General features: G+C 34.6%; 3 protein-coding genes and 1 long non-coding RNA gene across 9 annotated transcripts; 2 read left to right on the top strand and 2 right to left on the bottom strand.

Moving 5' to 3' along the window:
- Positions 1-4,860: 4,860 nt before the first annotated feature.
- On the top strand, positions 4,861-8,638 carry LOC121238645. 2 transcript variants are annotated; one of them, XM_041135609.1, is made up of 4 exons: positions 4,861-5,562; positions 6,372-6,527; positions 6,651-7,343; positions 7,485-8,638. In XM_041135609.1, exons 1-4 carry the CDS (start codon positions 5,236-5,238, stop codon positions 8,556-8,558), a joined length of 2,250 nt encoding a protein of 749 aa, XP_040991543.1. In that variant the 5' UTR covers positions 4,861-5,235; the 3' UTR covers positions 8,559-8,638. The 2 variants fall into 2 exon arrangements, with proteins under 2 accessions (XP_040991543.1, XP_040991544.1); XM_041135610.1 differs by having other exon boundaries at positions 5,424-5,562; positions 6,635-7,343.
- A 2,941-nt stretch (positions 8,639-11,579) lies between these two features.
- LOC121238670 (zinc finger protein GIS2-like) lies at positions 11,580-16,087 on the top strand. 5 transcript variants are annotated; one of them, XM_041135647.1, is made up of 4 exons: positions 11,621-11,747; positions 12,653-12,862; positions 13,798-13,890; positions 15,308-16,087. In XM_041135647.1, exons 2-4 carry the CDS (start codon positions 12,738-12,740, stop codon positions 15,840-15,842), a joined length of 753 nt encoding a protein of 250 aa, XP_040991581.1. In that variant the 5' UTR covers positions 11,621-11,747; positions 12,653-12,737; the 3' UTR covers positions 15,843-16,087. The 5 variants fall into 5 exon arrangements, with proteins under 5 accessions (XP_040991578.1, XP_040991581.1, XP_040991579.1 ...); XM_041135645.1 differs by having other exon boundaries at positions 11,632-11,811; XM_041135646.1 differs by having other exon boundaries at positions 11,632-11,811; positions 12,389-12,862.
- Positions 13,326-24,483, bottom strand: LOC121238692. Its single transcript, XR_005935151.1, has 2 exons — positions 24,454-24,483; positions 13,326-13,433 (listed from the first exon to the last, which is right to left on the bottom strand). It is a non-coding gene; the product is annotated as an uncharacterized LOC121238692 (long non-coding RNA).
- On the bottom strand, positions 16,561-17,935 carry LOC121238658 (uncharacterized protein At3g28850-like). Its single transcript, XM_041135626.1, has one exon. The coding sequence runs from the start codon at positions 17,764-17,766 to the stop codon at positions 16,633-16,635; it is 1,134 nt and encodes a 377-aa protein (XP_040991560.1). The 5' UTR covers positions 17,767-17,935; the 3' UTR covers positions 16,561-16,632.
- Positions 24,484-24,533: the final 50 nt, after the last annotated feature.

The following is a 24,533-nucleotide window of genomic DNA, read 5'->3' as shown; positions in this document are numbered from 1 at the left end:
TTGATCATATTAAGTAGTATGTGGCATATTAATCACCATTAAATAATAAAGAAGCATGCAATAAAAAGTCATTTAATGGTGATAAATGTGCCATATCTTAGTAAGATGAAAGTATAATGGTAATATAGTGTATAGAATTTTCTTTCTTTCCTGAAATAAATGGCACTCTATTGGTCGGAGAGCAATGGGCAGCTGAAAAGTACCTATATTATATGCAAATCCGATTTTGTTCCCCTCCCAATTGTTTTCAAAGTCGAGCAAGTGAAGCCCCCCGATGTCAACTTTGCAATGTTTGTTTTCCAAGAAAAAGTAGAAAAAGAAAAGAAATAACTCTCGAGTCTCCACCACCAACGGTAGCTTTGATCAATTTCGAATGCCTAAAAGCTTGTGTTTCGTTGTCAACTCGAGATGATGGTCTTGTTGGGGCACATGACATTTTATCAATGTATGGTAGATTTGCCATATTTTTATTCATTGCTTGCCCACTTTGTGTGAGAAATTTAGTAAAGCTGAACCAAAGGGTCCACTCAGTTTCTTCCACTTAAAAAAATAAAAAATAAAAAAAAAATAAAAATTGCACCATACTCTTACCACCCATTTTTTGTCATGTACAATCTAAAAGCATCCTAAATTATTAATACAGTTTATAAAATATTTTTTTTTTTATAATTATCTATGTGGATAACATATTATAGCTAGCACTCCCACATGTCAAGTTAATCATAGTCTAAGAAAGACAAATTAATAATAAAAATAAATAAATAAAGATAACCAATTAGACATAAGAATGAATTTGTTAGACGATCAAAATCATATGCTGATTTAATAAAAACAAAAAATTTTGGGTCATGATCCGGTAACATGGATGAAGATTAAAGACCTAGAGATTTTGTGTCAATTTCCCAACGTTTCAAATATCCAAAGATTCCAACCCAAGAGGAAAAACAAAAAAGGAAAAAATAAAAAAAAGGAAAAAAACATCAAAACATCTTTATTCTTTATGTGATTATAGACGTATGGTTTGGCTTTATGGAAGAAAAGGGCAAAAAAAAATAAACACGTACCACCAAAATTTGAAGCCTGGTGGTGGGTTTGGTCGGTTGTAGCCTTGTAGGCATCATCATGCAGAATAGTCGGTTCACGTTCTCTGTATTTTTTTCCTTGCTTTTATTTTTTTTTTTAAATTTGGTTGCGGATCATAATTACTTAAAAATAAATTATATATATAAGTTTAAAGTTAATCTTATTATAAAAAGATGTGAAAAATTTATTTTTTCTTAATGGAACACATATTTTTATAAAAAAATTTGTATAAAACTTATATATTTAAGAAGAAAAATTTTATTCATAAGTCTCATACACTACATATCATTATTTTTGTTATTTTTTAATTTTTTTTTCTTATTAAATATGTAATATATAGACGATGAGTAGAAGAATTTAAATATTTAAAAAAATAAAATTAAAAAAAAATAAAAAAATTATGATATGCGGTATATAGAGCTTATTAAAATTCACAAAATTTTGGCATGATTTTAGAATACTGAAAGCACAGCGTGCCATGTGTACCTCCAGTGCAGAATGGTAGGCCGTATGGGTGTGGAAAGAATCAATGATGATGAGTTTGCTATTTTTTATAAAAAATGATTTACACATTATATTTTATTCAATTATATTTTAAATAAAGGGTATTTTTATAAAAATAATATCATTTTATAAAAATATCTTCATCTTATAATATTCTTATGAAATATATTATAAAAATATATTATGTGTATATATCATTACTCATTTTTTATATATGTTTGAAATATTGTTTTGGAAAAAAAAGAAGAAGATGTCATTGCATTCATCTCTATTAATGTTTCATCAATTTCTTTTCTATGATGCCGTATAGTTTAACTAAAGAGAAATATTTTATAAAGTGAAATTGATTTGATACGTTAGATTGTAAATTTATTTTTATTATAAAATAGATTTAATGTAGCACATAAAAGCATATTAATTTATGAATTTACTTTATAAAATTTCTTTATGAATGTAGTATTTCTCTTAACTTAATCTATAAAAAAAATAATTATTTATACAAGTTTTAAATATACAAGATTCACATAGTCTCTCTAAAAAAAATGTGGATTCAATTATTAAAAAAAGTGTAAAAAAAAAATTATTATTTTTAATCGTGATGTCTACTTCTTTTATAAAAGAAATGTGCCATATAAGTGATTTTTATGAAATAATTTTGCTGACTTAAAAATTTATATCTAATATTAATTATCTCTAAATAGTTGATATGAGAATATACCCAATTTTGCTTGATAAATAAATAAACGATGACATTTCTCTTGAAAAATAAATAAATAGAATAGAAGAACAGAGGGTTAAATGATTGAACATTGTGAACGTGTGTGGTGGTAAAGATGACAGTCTTGAGCATTTAACACACATACAAGTGTCATGGTTACACCTTCCGAGAAGATATTTCTACACGTTTTTTCTGCAATGACTAGGTCTTTGTTTCTCCTGTTCTTGGGTGATTTCTGTTTTATGGATGAAGGTCAAACAAGACTCTTTCCCCTAACAAATTTAGGCAATGCCTAATTTAGGGATGGTGTTTTCTGTTTGATCAATATTTCCACTAATTTTGCAGGACAAATTTAGGAATGATGTTTACTTCTTTTAGGTATGGTGTTTTTGCATGGAAAATGCTAACTTTACCAAATAGAAATGTCCGCCCTCTAACTTGCTGAAATGGTGTCGACATATATTACCATCGTGTCATTTTCTTTTATTTAAAAAAAAACCTTATAATTTTTGAAAAATACTTTAAGTGATTACATAAAAGTAAATTCACAAATTGATATGACTTGATGTGATACGTTATATTATAAAGTTACTTTTATCATAAAATAGATCTAACGGATTCTATGAAACTATATCAATTTGTAAGTTTATTTTGTATAATTTTTTTGTATCTATATCAGTTCTCATAATTTTTTATCGATTTTGCCATTTCACAACAACCCAATCAATTATTTTTCAGCATTCCTATAATAATAATAATAATAATAATAAAAGAAGTTAATAATAGATATTTGCTACATAAATTCAACTTATTTGAGATTGGATTATGGTAAACTCTAATAGCTTACTTAGTTTTGAGATGAACAAATTTGGTCATCGATCAATTAATATATATATATATATATATAAAGTCAATGATAGGGTTTACAGCTTTAAAGTGAATGGAGCACGAAACTTGTCCATATCTGACAATTTCAAGATAGAAGTGAGTGAAATCTGATTATGTGTACAGGAAGTCAGCCCATATCTTTCTATTGACTAAATGCTTTGAAATACCTACTTCAAAACTTTGAGATACCAATAGCTTGGATTTGCATGTTTTCCACTTCCTAAAAGAACCATTTTATCTGTAAATCCTTCATGATTTAATTTCTGTTATATCATATTAATTCTGCTCACATCCACAAATTTCTTTAAGTTTTTAGAATATACTTAATGATATATTGGATGTAAATGAAAATTATTTCGATTAGAGTGAAATTTGGTATGCATGACAAAAATGTTGATTTAATATGATGTTGTTAAAAAATAACCATTTTGGCTATATGTATGAATATATATAACAAGGAAATTGGTCCATTTGGTGTCTTAAAGATCACTTGGTCACATGAATTAATAAGATAAAAAAGCATGCACACCACCCATATCTGATTAGCATTATTATTATTTTTAAAAAAAATAATATTTACAGTTTTAAGATGTGTAAATTTAGTGCACTCATTTTGAAAAAAATAAATGAATCTGAAATCTACATAAAAAATTATTTTTCAATGATAAATCTTACTTCTTTTAAAATAAGTACGTAAAGGTTACATATTATATGACTGTAAATAGTATTATTTATTATTATTTATTATTTTTAAGTAATTGGGAATATTTGGGGTTGGTGGAGGTGCACCCTTTTCATCTAATTCTTCTACTCTTTTTTTTCTTTTTCTTTTTTTTCTTTTTTTTTTCATATTTAAGTCACACTTTGGGAAAAAAAAAAATAGCGACACTCTTTTCATCAATATTAATTGCTCTTTCATTGTTCATTTGTTGTTTTATTTGCTAACACCGAAACATAGGCTTTAACATAATATCCACACATATGATTGTGTAACTTGTTGTTGTTATTATTATTATTATTATTATTATTATTTTTATATATCTTTGCCATCAATTAAAAATTAAACATTTTATTATTGCAACTCGAAGATAAACTTTAAAAAATAATATTAGATGCGGTGAGTGTTAAAATTTCGTGCGAGTCAGTGAAATTTTTTTATATAAATTTCACTTTTTTTTTTTTTTACAAGATTTGCACAGAACTTGTTTATTCTAAGTTTATAAAAGTCATTTTCCAACTTTAAAAAATATGAACCATTTAATCATATTTTGAAGTTTGAAGAGTTTTACAATTATTTTACAGTTGTATAAAAAACTAAGATTTATTTATAATAATTGAAATATATATTAATGATAATGTTTTATCATTATCCTTATGTGATAAATACACGTTTAAATATCTCTTAATGTATTTATCCTTATGTGATAAACACACGTTTAATATCTCTTAATGTATTTATCCATATTCGATAAATAGTTATCTCTTATCTAAATAAGAGTTTTAAAAGAAAGAGTAAAGAAAATACAAGAAACACGGGGCGAGAGAGAGAGAGAGAGAGAGTTGACAACTTCACGATGAAATAAACAAGAATGCAAGGACATATTTGCTAAAACTATTTCGTAGGTGGAAAGAGAGACGTTGGTTCTTAGGTAAATTGCAGTGCCGGCCCCTCTCTCTCTCTCTGTTTTTGTATGACAAACGGCATTTCCAATAATATATATTACTAGCTTTTCACCCTTCATTCTCTCCTTGATTCTCCCTTCAAACTCTGAAATCTAGTTGTCATTATCTCCATTAACGGTTTCTGTACCAAACCCCGAAAACTCCAACCCCTTTCATCCTCTGTTCATTTCTAAATTCAAACCGTATCACAGAGTCTATTTTATTTTTATTTTTATCTTTATCCGTTGCATGTTCAGTATCCATTTCCTCAAATTTCTCAGACTCTCTATCTTTACAAATCTTTGTTGTCTTTTCCATAATTCCAATACCCACTTGCTCAAATTATTCCACAAAATCTTTGGCTTTCATCGTCTTAGCCAATGGTGGTAAAGCTGATACGGTGGCCATCACGGCCCCCGTTGCCATCGAGGAAATTCGAAGCCATAATTTTTATTCACCGGATCGAAGGTCTATGTTTAGCTCAATCCGAGGGAGAAAGGGCATTGGTGTGTGAGATTAAGTGGAAAGGTCAGAAGGGAGCTTTGAGTTCGTTGAGACGCTCTGTAAAGAGAAATTTCACCAAAGAAGTAGGTGTTGGAGATGATGGGGTGGTGGAGTGGAACGAGGGGTTTCGGAGTTTGTGTAGTTTCTCGTCCCACAAGGAGGGTGTGTTTTTTCCATGGGAGGTCTCATTTTCAGTGCTCAATGTAAGTTTGTCGTCTTTTTATAATTATTTTTCTCTTCTTTTTTAGTTATCAATCTTTTGTTTCCCTTCAGATGTTTTTGGGATTAGTTCATAATAATGGTTTCGTTCTTTTATAGGGGTTTATTTTTTGTCGTCAACCCCCCTCCCCCCGGGCGGCCGCCGGTGGAATTGAAAATTTTGAGTTGTAGTCATGTTAGCTGTGATCGTGCATACATTTTCTTTTATTATATTTCTAGTTTGTGGACTACTACCTGTCATTTAAATGGATGCGTGTATGTGATTTTGGTGCTGCCTTTATTGTTGATCCTTTTGGAATTTGAAATTTCTGTAGCATTTTTTTTTTTTTAACCATCAGCGCTGAGATCTGTGGTCACTGTTTTACATCTGGGTCACTAGACGTTACTTTCATCCAGATGTTTGACACGCATCTATGAATAATAAGCTGGTATATTCTCTGCTCCAAAATGTGGTCAGTTTTGTTGATTTAGACTCTTAACGGTATCCGAGGAAAAGGGTGCTAGCAACTTGGACATGCATCATCATCATCAACATCTTACCAGAGCACTATTGAGACTACTATCATGCATAGGTGTTATTTGAAAATTTGTGGCTTGATCTGAGGCTTGTCATGAATTCTACAGTATGCCATGAATTCTACAGTATTCCACTTTTTAATTGAATGGTGAAATTTGTCTCGACCAATTTAAGGGCTATATATGTCCAATTTATAATGTTGCTTCTGGAGGCTCATTCTTTTCTTCTCATTGATTAACTGGTTTGCTGCTGATATTTTTTTTTCCCGATTGTTAGGGTATGAAGGAAGGGTCCAGGAGCAAGATTCCTGTTGTTGGAACTGCATCATTGAACTTAGCAGAACATGCTTTTGCAGTCGACAGAAGAGAGATTCAAATAAATGTTTCTGTCAAAGTCCCTGGCTGCGCTACTGAGACCAGTCCCTCACTTAGTGTGAGTGCCTTGACAAATTTTTAGTGTGATTTCTGTATGCTTTTCTCTTATTGTTGATCTCTTTCCTTGATGTTTGTTAATGGAAGATTTGTTTATATCATCCCAAGTTCATCCATAATGCAGTTATCTCTCAGTTTATTGGAATGGATAACTGCTCTAGAACCTTCGGAGACAGTGCAGAAATCAATAGCGTGCCTTCCACTGTCACCCTGTTATGCAGACACTCGATCAACTGAGAAAGATGAGTTTTCGGCTCTTAAAGCTGGTCTGAGAAAAATGAAAACGTTTACAGATTATGTCTCAGCCGGAAGAGCAAAGAAGGCAAGCCCTGAAGAAGAGAGCAGTGATGGCAGGTGCTCTGACAGAAGCACAGATCCTGAGTGCAATTATCCCTATTACGGAGATTCACCTAATGATGGTGATGCCGAGGAGCTATCAGAAGAAAGTAAGGATGATTCTAGTATCAAGCCATTCAATTATGAAACACTGGCCTCTGCAAACTGTGCTGGTGCCAGAGGATTATCATACTCCAATTCGATAAACGATGGTCAAGATGAATTATGGATCTACTACAGCAACAGTAAATTGGATGTTGGATGCTATTATCTTGAAAGTTCACATGCATCAATTTCAAAGCAAAACTTGCAGCAAAATTCAAAGCGGAATATCCTTTCTTGGAAGAAGAGAAAACTAAGCTTCAGGTCTCGTAATGCCAAGGGGGAGCCTCTTCTGAAAAAGCATTACGAAGAGGAAGGTGGGGATGATATCGATCATGATCGTAGGCAGCTTACCTCCTCTGATGAGTCCAGTTCTGGGGTAAGTATCAAACCTTTGGCTTAACTCTTCTGTCCACTAGTACCCCATGTTTATTGTCGCTGTTGTTCTTTTATTTTTTCCACTTTAAATAAAATAAAATTATGTAAGTTTTTGTCCTACTGACAAAAATGTTTCGTGCAGTGGCATAAGAAAGAAGGTTTCAGCTCTGATGGGTCATCGATATCTGAATTTGGGGATGACAAATTTGCCATAGGTAGTTGGGAGTGCAAGGAAGTAACCTGTCGTGACAGACAATTGAAGCTCCAAACTCAAGTCTTTTTTGCGTCAATTGATCAGAGGAGTGAACGTGCTGCTGGGGAGAGTGCATGTACAGCTCTGGTTGCAGTTGTTGCTGACTGGTTGCATTCCAACCGAGATGAGACTCCCATCAAATCTGAGTTTGACAGGCTAATTAGAGACGGATCATTAGAATGGAGAAATCTTTGTGAGAACGAGGCCTACATAGAACAGTTTCCTGACAAACACTTCGATCTTGAGACCATTCTCCAAGCTAAAATCCGTCCACTTTCTGTAGTTCCAGAGAAGTCCTTTATCGGATTCTTCCATGCAGGACTGGCAGAGGAGGATTTTGACTTCCTACATGGTGCCATGTCATTCGACAGCATTTGGGATGAGATCAGCCTTTCTGCATCGAACTGCTCGAGCAATGACGAACCTTTGGTCTTCATTGTATGTTGGAATGACCACTTCTTTGTCCTAAAGGTGGAGGAGGATGCTTACTATATCATCGACACGTTGGGGGAGAGGCTTTATGAAGGATGCAATGAGGCATACATTCTCAAATTTGATAAAGACACAACTATTGTGCGATTATCAAATGAGGGTCAAGCATCGGATGAAGAACCAACTACTGATAAGGTGCAACCTAAAAACAGTCGGGAAACTTCAGCTGAAGGGACTCTACTAGTCCAATCTAATGAGTTAGAGAAGAGTGAGAAAGAAGAGGTAGTTTGTAAGGGGAAGGAATCATGCAGGGAGTATATTAAGAGCTTCTTGGCCGCAATACCCATAAGGGAATTAGAGATTGATATCAAGAAGGGCTTGATGGGATCAGCAACTTTTCATCACAGGCTACAAATTGAGTTCCACCACACCCGGTTCTTGCACCCGATGGCCGAATCTCCGGTGGCCGAAACAGGTGATTTACAAGCAACCACATTGGCAGATGCACAAGGGACTTCTTTTGAAGTGTAGAAAGTTTTAGCATACTAACATATGTTCTGTCTGTTTTTCTTGTGGTGGCTGTTTACGTTAACAAAAACTATATGTGCTGTCACTTTTACATGTTCTTTACGCACTCTACTAATGTGATTGATTGTGTCTCTTTTTTTAATATAAAGTAACTGTTTTGGCCAATCACATCAATAGAGTACGCAAGAAATATGTAAAAGTGACTGTATGTAACAGAACTCGTTAACAAAATGGCTCAAGAAAGAAAAGACCATCTTTCTTTTTGATGTTTTTCTTAATGGTGGTGCTTTCAGTTCTAATTGTAAAGCAAGGAAATGGAAGCCTCTCCCTTTTGTTTTACATGTTTTGGAGTTGCGTGGCTCTTTTTTTTCTCTGTTCTTTCTCAAAATGGTCAATCTCCTATTTCTGATTGGGTTATGTAAATGACTGTTCACAGTGCTAAGTTCTTCGATTTATAAACCATTCCTCGTAAATTTTAAAATCCAATTCAAACGTTTGAATTCTTATACAGTGTCAAACTAATAAAATTTTTTTTTTCCTTTATAGTAATAATGTTAAAATAGAAAAGCACGTATCCATTGTTGCCAGGATTGATCACTTTGTGTGAGCTCTTTTCTTGGCTTGATTTTTCTCTAGTAGTCCTTTTAATTTCGATGTCTTTGAATCACTCACTTGTTTATGTCAGCAAATTGCCTATAGCCAGGGTGGGCACCCTAGAGACTCCTTGTGGTTTTCATCATTTCATGTAATCCATGGACTGACTTGATATCTTGCAATTAAGACATTTTGTTAAAAAAATTAGATTAAAGTATACAACAGAAGCGATATTACTTCGTTGATAAATTGTATATCTTGTGTGGTTGTTCCACAGATTCTCTATTGTCGTTATTGTTCATCCAAAATCCTTCCGGCAATAGTGAAGTATGCTACGTGATAATATATCAAAACAATATTCATATATTCTACAACCTAGATGTCAGGACTATAGAGAATCATTTTGAAAGAGAGATTTATGTTTGTACTACACACGTACGTATCCAAAGGAGGGAGGAGCTATGTAAATAGCCTCTCTACATGTAACTCCCGGCTGGCCATTAAGGGTTGGCCAGCCATCAAGGCTCACTTCATAACCTCCAAGAGAAGGTGAATGGATGCCTACAATAGATTCCTCTTTTTTACACATTTTTTATTAGAGAAATGCTATTCATGATTATAAATCTTGCCATTTTTAATCAGACCTATTAATGTGACATATTTTAAGGTCGGTTTGTTTTCATAAATGAATTTAGATTAAAGTTAAAAAGTTAATAAAATATTGTTAGAATATATTTTTTTACTATTATTTTTATTTTAGAATTTCAAAAGTTAATTATTTATTTTATTTTGTATGAGAATTTTGAAAAGTTATAATAATTAGATGAGAGGAGATGAGTTGAGAGTAGTTATGAAAACAAACAAGACCTAACTATTGTTATTTAAGGCTGTGCTTGGATGTTGAGCTGAATTGAGTTCTTTATAAAAAGTAGTGAGTTAAGTAGTGTAAGGAGTTATGTGAGATCTAACTAAATTGAGTTTAAAATGTGTTTAGATATTAAGATGAGTTTAGTATTTTTGAGTTGAGATGAGTTTAGTAATTTAAAAATTAAATGTTTAAATATTAGAATCAGTTTAAAATTAAATTGATCTCAACTGAATTTAGAAATCAAATATAGTCCAAGTGATTGACACACGAAATCATTAAAAATAGAAATAATCTTAGGAGAAGTTACTGTTTTAGAGCAGCCACTTTGCACACCCTATATGGCATCATATCATCCATCTATCAAGAAAAAAGAAGTTAGTAGATTGTAGTGTGTGTATTATATACACCACTACAATAGATACTATATAGCACTACTCTTAAAAATATACAACATCCTTAACTGTACCGTACAAGGATAACATGGTCGAAGAAGCTGAAGAATAACAACACTCTTTTCAATGATCAATTTGTAGATTTCCATTAAATTTAAGTCGATTTTTACAGATTTTAAGGTGTCAGTCAACCACTCAAATAGTAGATGACCTCTCTCAACTATGCTCAATCCAAAAAGAGAGAGATTGACTTGTAAAAAAATTATAGTATGATGAGCTCACAAAATATAAAATTGAAATAAATGGTCGGCTCATTTGTTTTTATAATTTTTTATAATTTATCTCATTTTATCTAATTATTATAATTTTATTAAATTTTTATATAAAATAAAATAAATCATTCAATTTTTTTAAATTTTAAAATAAAAATAATATTTAAAAAAATATATTATAACAATATTTTATTTAATTTTTAACTTTTATCTCAATTCAACACATCTTATCTCATCTTATATGTAAAAATAAATGAAGTCTTAATGTGTTATCCATAATATATTTGTTTGTCGAGCATAGCAATATGAGAATTAAAATATAAAAACCCAGGAAATTGTAGTCTCAACTTCGAGGGTGAGAAGCCTCCAGAGAGAGAGAGAGATTAGAGAAAATAGAAATTTCAATATTGTATTCAGCATAAAGGAAGTCACCAATTAACGTGAACATATACCTCATCTGTTTGTAATTAACTATAGAGAAAAATGCTAGCGGGCTCCCTTTTTTGGCCCGATTGGGTTTTTTATTTTTTATTTTTAGTTTTTTATTTTTTACTTAGTGACTTTTTTTTCACATTATTTTTTAACACTTTTAAATATTTTTTTTAAAAAAATAAAATATTATTAAACAATATTTTATTAAAGACTAAGTCAAATAAAAAAACTAAAAATAAAATAAAAAACCCAATCAAGCAAAAATAGCCCCCCAAAACGGATTCCCTAGAATCTCTTAACTATATATAGCAAGTAGTGCTACTGTTACTGACTGTGAAAATAAGAAATAACAACAATGCAACTAATGGGCCGGAGCCCTTACAAATTAAATGGGCTAATGTCCTTACGTCTAACAATTAAAATAGGCCCAAGGCCTTAAGTCCAAGCTCGGCCCATAAGAGGCCCACCCACGCGAGATGCCTTCTCCTCCTTATCTCCCGATCCTTCCTTCTTCCTTTCTCATTTTCCCCTTTTCATCTTCTCTCAACCCTAGCCTCCAAACGCCGTCAGCCCACTGGTGGCCTCCGTCGCATCTCAGCCCTAACTGTTACAAGAACCCACCGTCCTTGGAGAGGTCGGTCTAAGTTATTTGAGGCTATCTGATTTCTGATATCTCCGTGAGCTATTTGCCATATCGGGTAACATTTTCGTTTCTTTTATTTTATTTTCTTTTTCATTCAAAATTTGTCCCCATTTCGGTTCACTCCTTCATTAATTTATCATTCCTCTTGCTCTTTATATTTCATAAACTTGAGATTAGGTGTTGGTTGTTTATGATGACGGTTCTTTCTATGTCGATTGTTGTTGTCATTGTTGCCGCTAGTCTGCTTTGTGCTTGGAAATTGTGTTTTAGTAATGGCAGCCTGTCTGATGATAGTTGGGAATTGTGAAATTTGGGGCTTGTTTTTGTTTGTTTATGCTTTTAAGATAAGGATTTAAGTTTCAATAGTTTATTTGAAAATTTTCAGGTTTTTAGTAAAATCTGCCAATTTGAATGAGTTTGTGCCAATTTGTGTGAATTAAATTACTTGTAGTCATCAGCCTCTCACTTCTCTTGGTCTGTCAATGGTCCAGTTTCTAAAATCATGGTGATGCATACCTTTGAAAATTCTCTCCCTTGTGTCAAATAAGGAACTTGTCGCAACCTCTTCCTCGTTTTCTTCTCTTTTCAATTGCATAAGAAGTTTTGAGTCTGAATCCAGTCGATCTATATAGGATTGGTGTTGGATTGGGAAGGTTGACTGTTTGCAAGGGATGCTTGAATTTCTAATGAAGGGTGTAGTTGAGGAACTGGGTTCTCAATGTTTGGGTGCTGCATGCAGTGGTGTTCGTTGCAATGAGATCGTTCTTATTGAAATTATATGTTACTTGCTGTTGGGGTTTGGTGTGGTTTGGTGTTTACTATTTTGGAGCTGAAAGTAAGGGGTTTGGTATGGACACATGGATATGATCTTGGGTGCGTGGTTGTTATGTGGACAGGGAGGAAGCGGCGGCTGTGTGGTGTTGTGGTGGTGGAATTTCGGCAGTTCAGTGGTGGTAGGTGGTGTTAGGGAGAATATTAAATATGAGTTCAGGCAGCCAGAGCAGAAGCAGGAGCAGGAGCAGGAGCCCATTGGATCGTAAGATCCGTTCTGATCGCTTTTCCTATCGTGATGCACCTTACAGGAGAGATTCACGTCGGGGTTTCAGGTTTTCTGAATATTTATTATTTATTTTATTCTTTTACTTATAAAAACTATTATTTATTTTTTTTCTGCATAATTAGTGTGCTAGGGAAGAAAAAGTAAGCTCTATGCTTCACTGAATCACTACAGAAAATCTCGTTGTGTACTTGTCATCCTGTTTGGGTTTACAAGACTGATACTTGAATTTATCCTTAAAATCTTTAAAGTTCATATTTTATAACTTGCTTTCTTATTATGTGCTTTTGCTTTGTTTTCAAACTATTGTTTGGAAATATTGTAATTTTCAAGACCAGTGCCAATTCTGTTAGGAATTTCAATTCATGTCGCCACATGAAGGTTATAACACATGAGGCTATAGAAACGTTCCCCTTCCCCAAATTTTGCTTCACAAATAAGGATTTTGAATGTTAGAATTTGTATGCTGGGCTATACATATATGGACCTCCTATAAACCATATGGATCTTCCTTGAATCGTTACAGATTTACAATGTGTACTCGGTGTAGTTTATGTTTCAAATGGAATCCCATTGCATACTTTTGTTTGATGATATATTTTAAATGTATTTCTCTCTCTCTCCCCCACACACACCACTTCCTTGCTCTCATGAGCATGCACTAGTATTCAATAATATGCCAGCTGGTTTCTTTTGCTGAATATCAATATTTATTTGTTTGAGCTTTTTTGTTTGCTTAGATGTATCTCATGTACAACCTGGGCACTCGGGCAACACCTCATTTGATCATTGATAAAACTTAAATAACTCATAAAAAAGAAAAGGAAAGAAGAAAGAATATCAAGATTTATTGTGATGTAACGCTTTCCTATTCTATAGGAATATCAAAAGGTGACTGAGCTTATAGAAATTGGATTTTGGATGTAGAATTTACTATTTCATTATTTGCTATTTAAATTTTACTGTATCTGGTTTTGTTTCCAGCCGTGACAATCTGTGTAAGAATTGCAAACGTCCAGGTCACTTTGCTAGAGAATGCCCTAATGTGGCAATTTGTCACAATTGTGGCCTACCTGGGTAAGTAAACTTCTGAACTGCTTTCTGATTGAAACATTATGTTCATCAAAGTTAAAGCTTGTGTTCGTACTTGAAGGCATTACTCATTTCACAGTCTTAGTAAGTTTTTCATGATTTCCCAAAGAGTACACATCATTCTGACACTAGAGATTAGCTAGTGCTTTCCCTAGAAACGTGTAGACCTGATATCTGCAAGTTTTAATAGACTTTTTGTTACCACATCTGACACTACCACCTCCACCTCTAACTTAACCAACTTTCTGCAGCTGCTGTTACAGCCTATGTAACCACTGAAAACCAAAACTCACCTTACGTCAACCACCACAGCAAATAGCTATTGCAGCCCCTGCATTGCATTTTAGATACCAGCACTCCTTCCAAAAATTACCAACACCTTCACTATCTTTATCTGCACACCATCTGCTCCATCTTCACCTTTGAGCCACTGCCACCATCACTGCCTAAGCCAGTGTCATTAATCAATAATTAACCACTATTTTCACTGGGTAGTGATAGGGTTACTACCCTCCTACTACCCATTTACTACTTATCGTGTATTTGAAGTTTTTTATTTTTTTATCATTTTCTTTTAAGTCTTTTTTTAACATCCTTAACCATTAAGTAAAATAAAAAATTAAAAAAAAAACAAATACAAAAAGAGTAGTAAATGGGTAGTAACCCTATCATTATCCATTTTCACCACCCCCATCAAATTCTGTCCCCTGCTGCTCCATTTCTGTTCCACTTCACTTTTGCCTCAGCCTCTACCTTATCTTTTCAGCTACCCTCATCAGCTTATAAACAATGGAGGCCTTTGATCTAACACTACATTTTAAAAAAAATTGATTTCAAGCATATCCGTTAAGGCGAACGCCACTTTTTTCAATGGCAACCAACACTGTATCATTTTTATTTCTAGGATTGCGAGAGGACGACACAGGAGCTTAGGGCTTTTCGATCCATTCTCTTTATCTTTTGATGAATGCTCATGTTTAATCTTTTTTTTTTTTTTTATAAGTATGCTCATGTTTAATCTGTTTCTAGTATTCAGGACTTTCTTGCACTTTTTTTCTTTTGTTGATTAAGTGCATATCTTGTATACTTGCACTTTCTTGTACTTGGGTGGCACCCTTATAGCTTTGCTTTTGTTGATTAACTTACCTAAAACAGAGCATAAGTTACGCCAATCTCTATGAAAAAGGATGTGATCCTTGAAGGATGAGAATAAGAATTCCAAGGTTTGGATGTCCCATTAGTGGAGCTTGGAGTTCTTAAGAGTTTCAATATCTCTAGCTAATGGAGAGCAGGACCTCATGGGAATAAAATTTGCCTCATCTAATGGTGTTGTTCACCCTTTGATTTTTATGTCTTTTAACCGTGACTTTTCATTCAATATTGATATGTTCGTCTTGTTCAGGCATATTGCTTCAGAATGCACTACAAAGTCACTATGTTGGAACTGCCGAGAACCTGGCCACATGGCCAGCAGTTGTCCAAATGAGGGCATCTGCCACACCTGTGGTAAGGCTGGACATCGTGCTAGAGAGTGCACAGCTCCTGCACTACCCCCTGGGGACTTGAGGCTTTGCAACAACTGTTATAAGCAGGGTCATATTGCAGCTGACTGTACAAATGAGAAGGCATGCAACAATTGTAGGAAGACAGGTCACTTGGCACGCGATTGCCCAAATGATCCCATCTGCAACTTGTGCAATGTAGCAGGGCATGTGGCTAGACAGTGTCCGAAATCCAATATTATTGGCGAGCGCGGTGGTAGTGTTCGCAGTGGTGGTTACCGTGATGTTGTATGCAGGAACTGCCAGCAGCTGGGCCATATGAGCAGGGATTGCATGGGCCCCTTGATGATCTGTCACAACTGTGGTGGACGTGGACATCTGGCATATGAGTGCCCGTCTGGCAGGTTTATGGATCGCTATCCCAGGAGATACTGATGGACGACACTGATCATGTCCGGGCAATATTTTGTTTATTATGCTTTTACCTTTGCTTTGGAGCAACTGAAGGTTGGAATTTAATAGATTACAAGGAGTGGATTTGGAACTTCATTTGGTAGGGATGTGATGATATTAATGAGGAGCATTTTATTTTTATTCCATACCACTTACCAGGTATGACTGTGCTTGTGTTTGGATCGGATTTTGCTGTTAATAAAAACTGTATGCCAATTATGTGACCAGATGATGCCAAATTCATTGAACTCTTTATTTGTTTTAGGTGTTCTATTTTCCACTGAATTATAAGCAAATATAATCATCGTTAAAGACTCGAGATTATCTATATTTTGTGATGAGACAGGAAAATGCATTCAACTTGTGGAGTTAGAAAATGACATCTCCATTGTCATTTCCTGAAACTTTTCTGGGCTTGTTATGCACCCGATATAGATGGTTGAACGGTGATGCTGAGAGATCCTTGATTCCTTGCAAATCTGAGCTCTGTTGTTGTTTTATCCAAATCTATCCGGACGACGCATTATAAAAACAAAATGGATCTCAATTTCAATTTATTCTCTTTGAATTCTACTTGGAGCTATGAAAACGCTCAATTTAATACATGTATGTAGCCAAGGAATGTTCATATTTCAAGGAATGTAGCGGAGCACCCCAAATGAATGGAAAGAATGTTCAAAACACCCAAAGAAAAAGAAACTACAAAAACAAAAGTAGGCACTCAAATTGTAATAGATACACAAGAAATTATATAGCAATCCCAAATGCTTTTTCAGCAGCAAAAGGGGCATATAATTAAGCCATTCTCATTACACACTTCGCACATATTCGACTGTCCATCATCGTCAACGACTCTGTGGCTGCCATTGCAGTTGAAGCAGAGCACAAATCGGACTCCGGCGCACCCTTCACACGCACCATTGGAATTATCCATCGGGACCCCTTGAAAAAGCGGCCGGAACGTCCCTTGCTCATGCAATGTCAAAACCTCTTCGGCTCCGCCAATATATCTCCCCCTTATGAAAAGCCTCGGAGGAAGTGGTTTGCCGTCCAAAAGCCCCCACATCTCTTCTTTGAACTCCATATGCATCGACACGTCCCGCTCGTAGAATAGTACCCGAAAGCTCTCTAAAAGAAAACGAATGCTTTGGCATTGTTCGAACGTCTTTCTTACCCCTCGAAGCGTCGTCGTGTAGAAGATTACCGAGTCTCTACCCCCCTGCGGGCACTTCTCTTCGAAGCCTAAAAGCGGGTCGTCTTCCTCCACGCGACGTGCTTTTAACGGGGGCTCCTCGTCTTCTTCTTCTTTCTTTTCAAGGCTCTCTTGCTCGATTCTGGCTATTTTCTCTGGTTCACTAATTCGAATATGCTCTTTCATCGCTTTCTCAAAGGCGGCAAGTAGGTTTGGGTCGAAGAGGCTGCTGGAGTTCAAGTCCGGCCGCCGGAAAGACGAGATGTCAATCTCCGATAAAGGGGTTTGTCGGCATATATCAGTTCCCAATTCCGACGGTTCCAAAGCTCTGTTCTTCCTGAATTCGGGCTCCGATCTCAGTAAGTTCTCTTTTTTATGGAAAGACACCGGGTCTTCTGCTTCCATTGGCGGCACAATGTTCTCTTTGTTGTCCAAATCCTCGTCAAAATCCTCTTCAAGGTCTCTCATAAGCTCTGCCACATCGATAATGTCAGGCTCTTGCGCTATCACACCGCTCTGTATTGCCTTCTTCGGCTTCAATTCATTGCAGACCAACTCTGTCTGAACTTCAAGATACTGATTAATCGGAATAGGCTCAGCATGCTCTTCTGATAATGCAGTTACTTGAAGAATTCGATCAGGTACTTTCAGATACCCAATAGGTCGAATCGACTTGAGCTTCTTTAACAGCTTTCCCTTGATAATTCCCTTCATTTTCTCGAAGTTCAAGTATCAAAATCTAATCTGGGCAAGGAATATTCAAAGCTCGAGAAGAGGGGTTTCTTAGCTGATGATATATGAGTGAGAAGCATAGGCAAAAAGAGTCTTTTTTTCGGTCCACAAGATGGTGTTTGGACACAGAGAGAGAGAGAGAGAGAGAGAGAGAGAGATTACAACGGCTAGAAAGTTGTTGCAGCATTTTAAAATTCGAAAACGTCGTGGGGACAGAGAAGGATTGGGTGGATCCTACGGGTGAAAAACACCAGAAGGGACACGTGTGCGATAGAGAGAGGAGTGGAGTGGCTATAACGGTCATAATTCGGCGGGCCCTAGGACTGTCTTGAGTGTAATCGATCATGACCTTTACCAAATTCCCTTAATTTTAACTTTTTTTAATTATTGGCATTGGATGATAATTTGGATGAATAATGTGAAATTTCTCAAAATTTTTTAAAATAACGACCAATTCAATTTTCTTAAGTTTTTTTTATTTATTAAGGGATTATGTATACTTAGGAGCATGCATAAGAACTTGCTTCCTCTTCAACATTCTTCATGATCATGAAAGATAAATTAAACAAATGTCATTATGCTACAAGGTCACTAGCTAACGACCAATATTTTTATTTAATTATCACTAATTAATGATATTATATATTAATTATTGATAGAGAGATGCTTTAACTATAAATTAGGGCTAATTGGACAAAAATAAATCTACAAAATGACATGGCTTAATGTGATATTTTAGATTGTAAAATTAATCTAACAGATCACATGAAGTTATGTTATTTTTTAGGTTTAGTTTTATGTAATTCATTTATGTCTATAGTACTCCTCTTATTGATATAAGTATGGTGATTAAAAAGTGATGAAATTGGATAATTAGTATACACACTAAGCGTGGTGGTCTAGTTTTCATCTAATTATATTAAGAGAAGCGTTAAAACCATAAAAACATTTTATAAAATAAATCTATAAATAATGTGGCTTCATATGATATATTAGATCCATTTTACAATACAAATAACTTTATAATCTAATCATGTACTATATCAAACCATATCAATTTTTACTTTTATTTTTATAAAATTTCTTTGTGACTAAAATATTTCTCTAATTGAGTTGATTTTTGTGTTTGGTACTAATTAATTGGGAGAGAATACTCTCTTGATGATTACTACTATATATTGTGGCACGGATCATACGGATGTATTGTTGCCAAACAAAGTTACTATATAAGTAATGCTATACATCACAACACCATCTCACTCTCATCCCATTATGTAAGATGTGATATATTTATCACTATTGGATGATAAAAAATATCTAATAAAGGATTATTCAATGGTAATAAATGTGTCACATCTTGTATAGTAGGTCGATGAAAGTGTATAAAGTATACACCTTTGACCTTTGGATTATTATTTTTCAGCTTTCAATTGTTCTATTGGCATCCCATGCCAAGTTTTCTTTTACAATACATGAAGTGTTATGCGTTTATAATTTTTTTAGTTATTTATAGAAAAAAATATCAATCGAGTTTTTGTCTAAATTTAAATAAGATAGGAGATAGAAAATAGTACGTCCATATATAAAGTGAAACTTACAGTTTTATTTCTAATTTTAATTTTGTCCTAATTAGATTTCATGCATGAATTAAGCTTTTTAAAATCGCTTTGTTCTAAAAAAATATGGAATTAATGAAATTATAGAATTTAAAAAATATGATTAATTGTAGTCGAATTCTATGAGCGAGCCGGGCCATTTTTTTCCTATTTGATGATTCTAATTTGGATAGTAAGAAATTGTATTAACTAGAATTGGAGCGTAGTCAACCGATCGATCGACATAGTTGGAATTTTTTTTAATAGAGCAAATCACGGAATTACAAGCAAACCTTTGCTATATATATATATATATATATATGCCCAATTAAAGTGGATGTCGTGTAGTTGAGATTTTATTTCTTCTTCATCACTTTGAAGTTGTGTCAAGATTTCTCAGACATAATTAATAATGGTAGATTTTCGCAATTAACAAAAGAGAAAGATATTAAATTAAGAATCTTTTAGAACGAAAATTATATATATATATATATATATATATGCTGTTTTAGACTATGATCACAAGGAGATCATCATAATGTTCTATGTATTGATCTGTCGCCATGGTTATACAGAAAAAGATGAGTGAAGGCAAGAAAACCAGAGGCCGACAAAGGATAGAAATCAAGAAACTGGCAGAGGAAAGCAAAAAACAGGTAACTTTCTCGAAGCGCCGTGCCGGCCTCTTCAAGAAAGCCGGAGAGCTTTGTGTCTTGTGTGGCGCGGAAGTGGCCATCATCGTGTTCTCTCCGCATAACAACGTGTTCTGTTTCGGCCACCCAGATGTTGAAACTGTCCTCGACCGCTATCTCACTGGAAATCATTCATCCTTCTCGCACACGAGTTCGTTTGATCTGCAAGATCAAAACCTCAGTAATGTTAATAATGTGGCTGTAGGGGAGTTGATCATGAACATACAATATGCGGAGGCGCAGGAGAAGTTGGAAAGGGAGAAGAAGCGGCTAGCGGAGATAGAGGAGGAGGTGAAGAGGAAGAAGATGGAGAACAATGGGGAGTACTTGTGGTGGGAGGAGGCGGTGCTTGAGAATATGGAGTTGGAAGAGATGGAGCACTACATGAGTGCTTTGCAAGAGATTCGATGGAAAGTGGGGAGCAGGCTTGAACAATTTAGGACGATGAGATCTGCTACTCACGATGATTGCGCCTGGGATTCGTGGGGAACTATGTTGCTTTAATTTTATCAAGATTAATGACTTCTCCCATGCATCTTTATTCAGATTAATGACTTAATTCGTTTTTCTTTCTTTGAAAACATGAAACTTGTGTTTAAATATCTGATCTAATTAGGACGGAAATATCTATATATAATTGGGTAATCTTTTTTTGTCACTTAATTGCATTGCATGGAGAGACTTGAACATATATAATTTCATCTTAATCTTAGTTAATGGATTGGCGTTAACGAACATAAAAATTAATGGATTTGCCTCATCCGGCCATGAACAAAAGTAACATTTTTTTTTCCAATATATCTACTTAGAATTTAAAGATTTTAGGGTCTCTCTCTCTCTCTCTCTCTCTCTCTCTCTATATATATATATATGTAAAGAAGCACAAAATACAAACAAAAATTTCATATTAAATTAGGTGCCTCCGATCCATATAATATGCATGGATTAATCATCCGATCTATCGTCTCTAAACTCTAAAGAGTTATTGGCTAAACAATGAGCCAAAACATTGGCTTCTCTTCGATCTAATTAACATGCCTAACAAACCTGCATTGATCATCAAATGATAGAAAAATATTTTTAGCTAATCAGACCTTATACACTATTACATGCGCGCTAGCTATGAGAATCATCATGCATGTTGCTCGAGATGCTATTTATAGTACTAACCTGGAGATCAGAGTTGAATGGATTGAAATTTGAAACTGCTTCTAAATTCCAAAATTAAAACCACCACACACGCGCACACATATGTATCTGTACAAAAACTTGGATTGGAGGTTGGCCGGCAGATGACTCCTCCCTACCCTTATTTCATTAGTCTTTCCAACTCTTTTGCCTTATATGCTTTGGCTCTCTGCATTGTCTCTAAAGCATGTGTGTCTGAGTTGATGTCATAAATGAACTTGCTGCAGTAAGCTTCATCGAAAGGAACTCGACTTGATTTTGTAAGGCCCAGACATAATTAATTATCTAAGCCAGCATCACTGCCATTCCCATGCTCTTATAGCATCCATGGACAATGTCTTGCAAGCATCTGAGTCTTTCATTGATCTTTCCCATTCTAACCCTTTCTGCTAAGCTGTGACTAGCAGTAGCTTGGCCTCTTCTAGCTCTAACATGGTTTATATCAATAATAACCATGCAATAGCTACGGCTTCTTCATAGGAATTTCTGAAGTTCTCAAATGCAAGGCTACATTGGATCATTTCCAGGAAGGAAAGATAATTAATATGCGAGCGGTTGAGACAAAAACAACAAAAATAGAACACGTAAAAATGGCTTCAATCGCTACCTAGGATCATTTCCAGACAAGGATAGATAAACCCAGCCAGTTGGCTTGACAAGTTACATTGTTTTTATCTCCTAAAAATATTTTCAGGGAGAACAGATTCCACTTAAAAACAAAAGACGTTACTCACTGCCTAACTTATACATGTTCCTATTAAATCACTATTGACGCAATCACTCAGACGTACGTATTATCAATAGTCCGAAACAGAGAACTTATGTACCTTCAGGTTGTGGAAGCCATCACCGGCACAAATGGATATCTTACTCGGAGTATAGCTCTCATCAAGCTTGAAATCCAAATGAAGAACAACTAACTTCAAAACAAAACAAACCCATTAATTTCTACTAGTTAAAAAAGAAAAGAAAAAAGAAGAATCAAGCAAAATCTAAGCTCAAAATCTACATATCACATACTTGAAGCTTAACCTTCTTTTGGAATTGAATATTAACCAGATGAGGTTGTGCGCCATCTAATCTAAGACCCAAAAATGTAATAATAAACGCAATGGTTAGGTTTTCAAAGATAGAAAGAGGAAGAAATTGGAGAGATTGGTTTTGGGGGGTGTGGGTGTAACTTAATTATTGCAATAGGTCTCGAGGTTGTCGTCGCGAAGAGAAGAGACACCATTGCCGTTGACACTCCAGGCCGCCTTCTTCCCCATTTCTCTAAGGTCATCTTCCACTATCATCACTGGATTTCCACCTGTAATTTTCCCTTCATCTTCTCATTCCGATGACTCTGTCGCCATAACCTAACTCTTGTTTTTTTAAAATTTATTTTGTTGAAGGAGGTGGGGGAGAGAACGATTCGGAGGGAGGGAAAAGGGAGGGCAAGTCTGAGGGAGGGAGCTGGGGGAGGGAACGATTCGGAGGGAAGGAACATGTTCTTCGAAGGGAGGTTGAGAAGGTAACGATTCGGAGGGACCTAGAATTGTTGGTTTTAAGGGGCTGCAAAACAATAAATAGTGAGAAAATTTGTCTTAAGGTGTGTTATAATGTCGTTTTTTTTAAGATAATATTTACACCTATTAATAACAGTATGTACATGAATTACAAGTAAATTTACCTCTAAGATACAATGAAGTTCAGAACAAGTCTGTTTGTCTAACTGCATTATGCATACGTGAAATTAGATCCTAAATATCTTTAGATTTTACTATTCAACCAAAAAATTAAAAATCTATTCTCTCGAGAACAAACAAATTCTAACAAATTCTAACAAGTTTTGAAGAAATAAAAAACTTGAGAGAGAGAATTCGAAATTCAATTCTGGAATGCTCAAATGGGAGGCTAATGAGTCTATTTATAAATGACCAAAGATTGTGAACGAAAACTTATTACTTTTTGTATTTCTGAAAACTGTTTGGAATATGTATATATAATGTGTCTACAGCCAATTGACGCAACAGTTGGACTAAACTTAGTCCAATGACACAACAGCATAGGAATTTAATTTTTCTTTCCTATGCGTCGCAACGCCTTGCGCATGGAGAGTCGGAGACCCTCGTCGCAGCGCCTTGTGCACGCCCGCATGCAGTGCGGCATGCCCTTGAGCCCAGCGCACAACGCTTCGCGCATGTAGAAAGGCACGCAAGCACAAAAGGTTCTCTTCATAAGTAACACTTAAAAACCCATCTTGCCCTGGAGATGACTCGAACTCCAACCCTCTAGTTAATCTAAGGACATAAATACAACTCAACCAGTTAATGGCTTGAGATGCATGTATACACCCAAAATATTATAACTGTCATAGATATTCCATAACTTCTCTCTTTCCAGAATAATTCACAACTTTCAAAATCAACCACAAATATTATTAATAAATATAATATATAATTAATTATTTTAAAAATATTTCCAACAAGAATGTGGAAGACAAGGGAGGGAGAATGGGAGATCTCCTTAACTTGAACCAAAACGATGTGTTTTATCCAAAAGTCCAAAACGAACAATTTCTTTTTCCACATAAGCACTGCTTGCACCGTGTGTGTGCGCGTGCATATATATATATATAGGGATATAGTTCATTAATTAATTAATTGCCTATGTATATATATAGCGTGAAGAATTAATGATAATATTCTTCATTTCTTCATAAATAAAACGCTCCGTTTTATGGGTAAATGAAACGGAGATGAAATAGGACTTTCACTAAAGGTATTTTGGTCAAGTTTATTCTAAAATGGGGGCCTTTCCGTCTATTACTATATTTGGACCGTAAAGGAGTCTAATAATATTGCAGTATTAAATATTTTAAAAATTATTTATAGTCCATTACTTAATTATCATGATCTAATACATATCTACTTATAGGAGATCATAATGAGATAGGAATTGCAATGGATCATCAATCGCACCAACCTCATAAGTACAACTGATCCTACTATATATATATTGTATACGAATAATAACATGACTCCAACTCCTAACCGATCAACATATATATATATATAATTATGTGATAAAATAATTAAAAACCCATTCAAATTTCAAACTCCCAACTCTAATTCCCACGAAGCCCTAAGATAATTAGAAGTAGAAACAAATTCTTCTTTGGTCATTCATGATCAAGATACATTAATCATCACCTCTCTCTCTCTCTCTCTCTCTCTATATATATATATATATAAACGTTCCTTGATCTCTTCTCGATCTTTGTTAATTACTC

Source organism: Juglans microcarpa x Juglans regia, chromosome 7D (genome assembly GCF_004785595.1).
Source record: "Juglans microcarpa x Juglans regia isolate MS1-56 chromosome 7D, Jm3101_v1.0, whole genome shotgun sequence".
NCBI lineage: Eukaryota > Viridiplantae > Streptophyta > Magnoliopsida > Fagales > Juglandaceae > Juglans > Juglans microcarpa x Juglans regia.
This window is presented reverse-complemented; position numbering and strand designations above follow the sequence as displayed.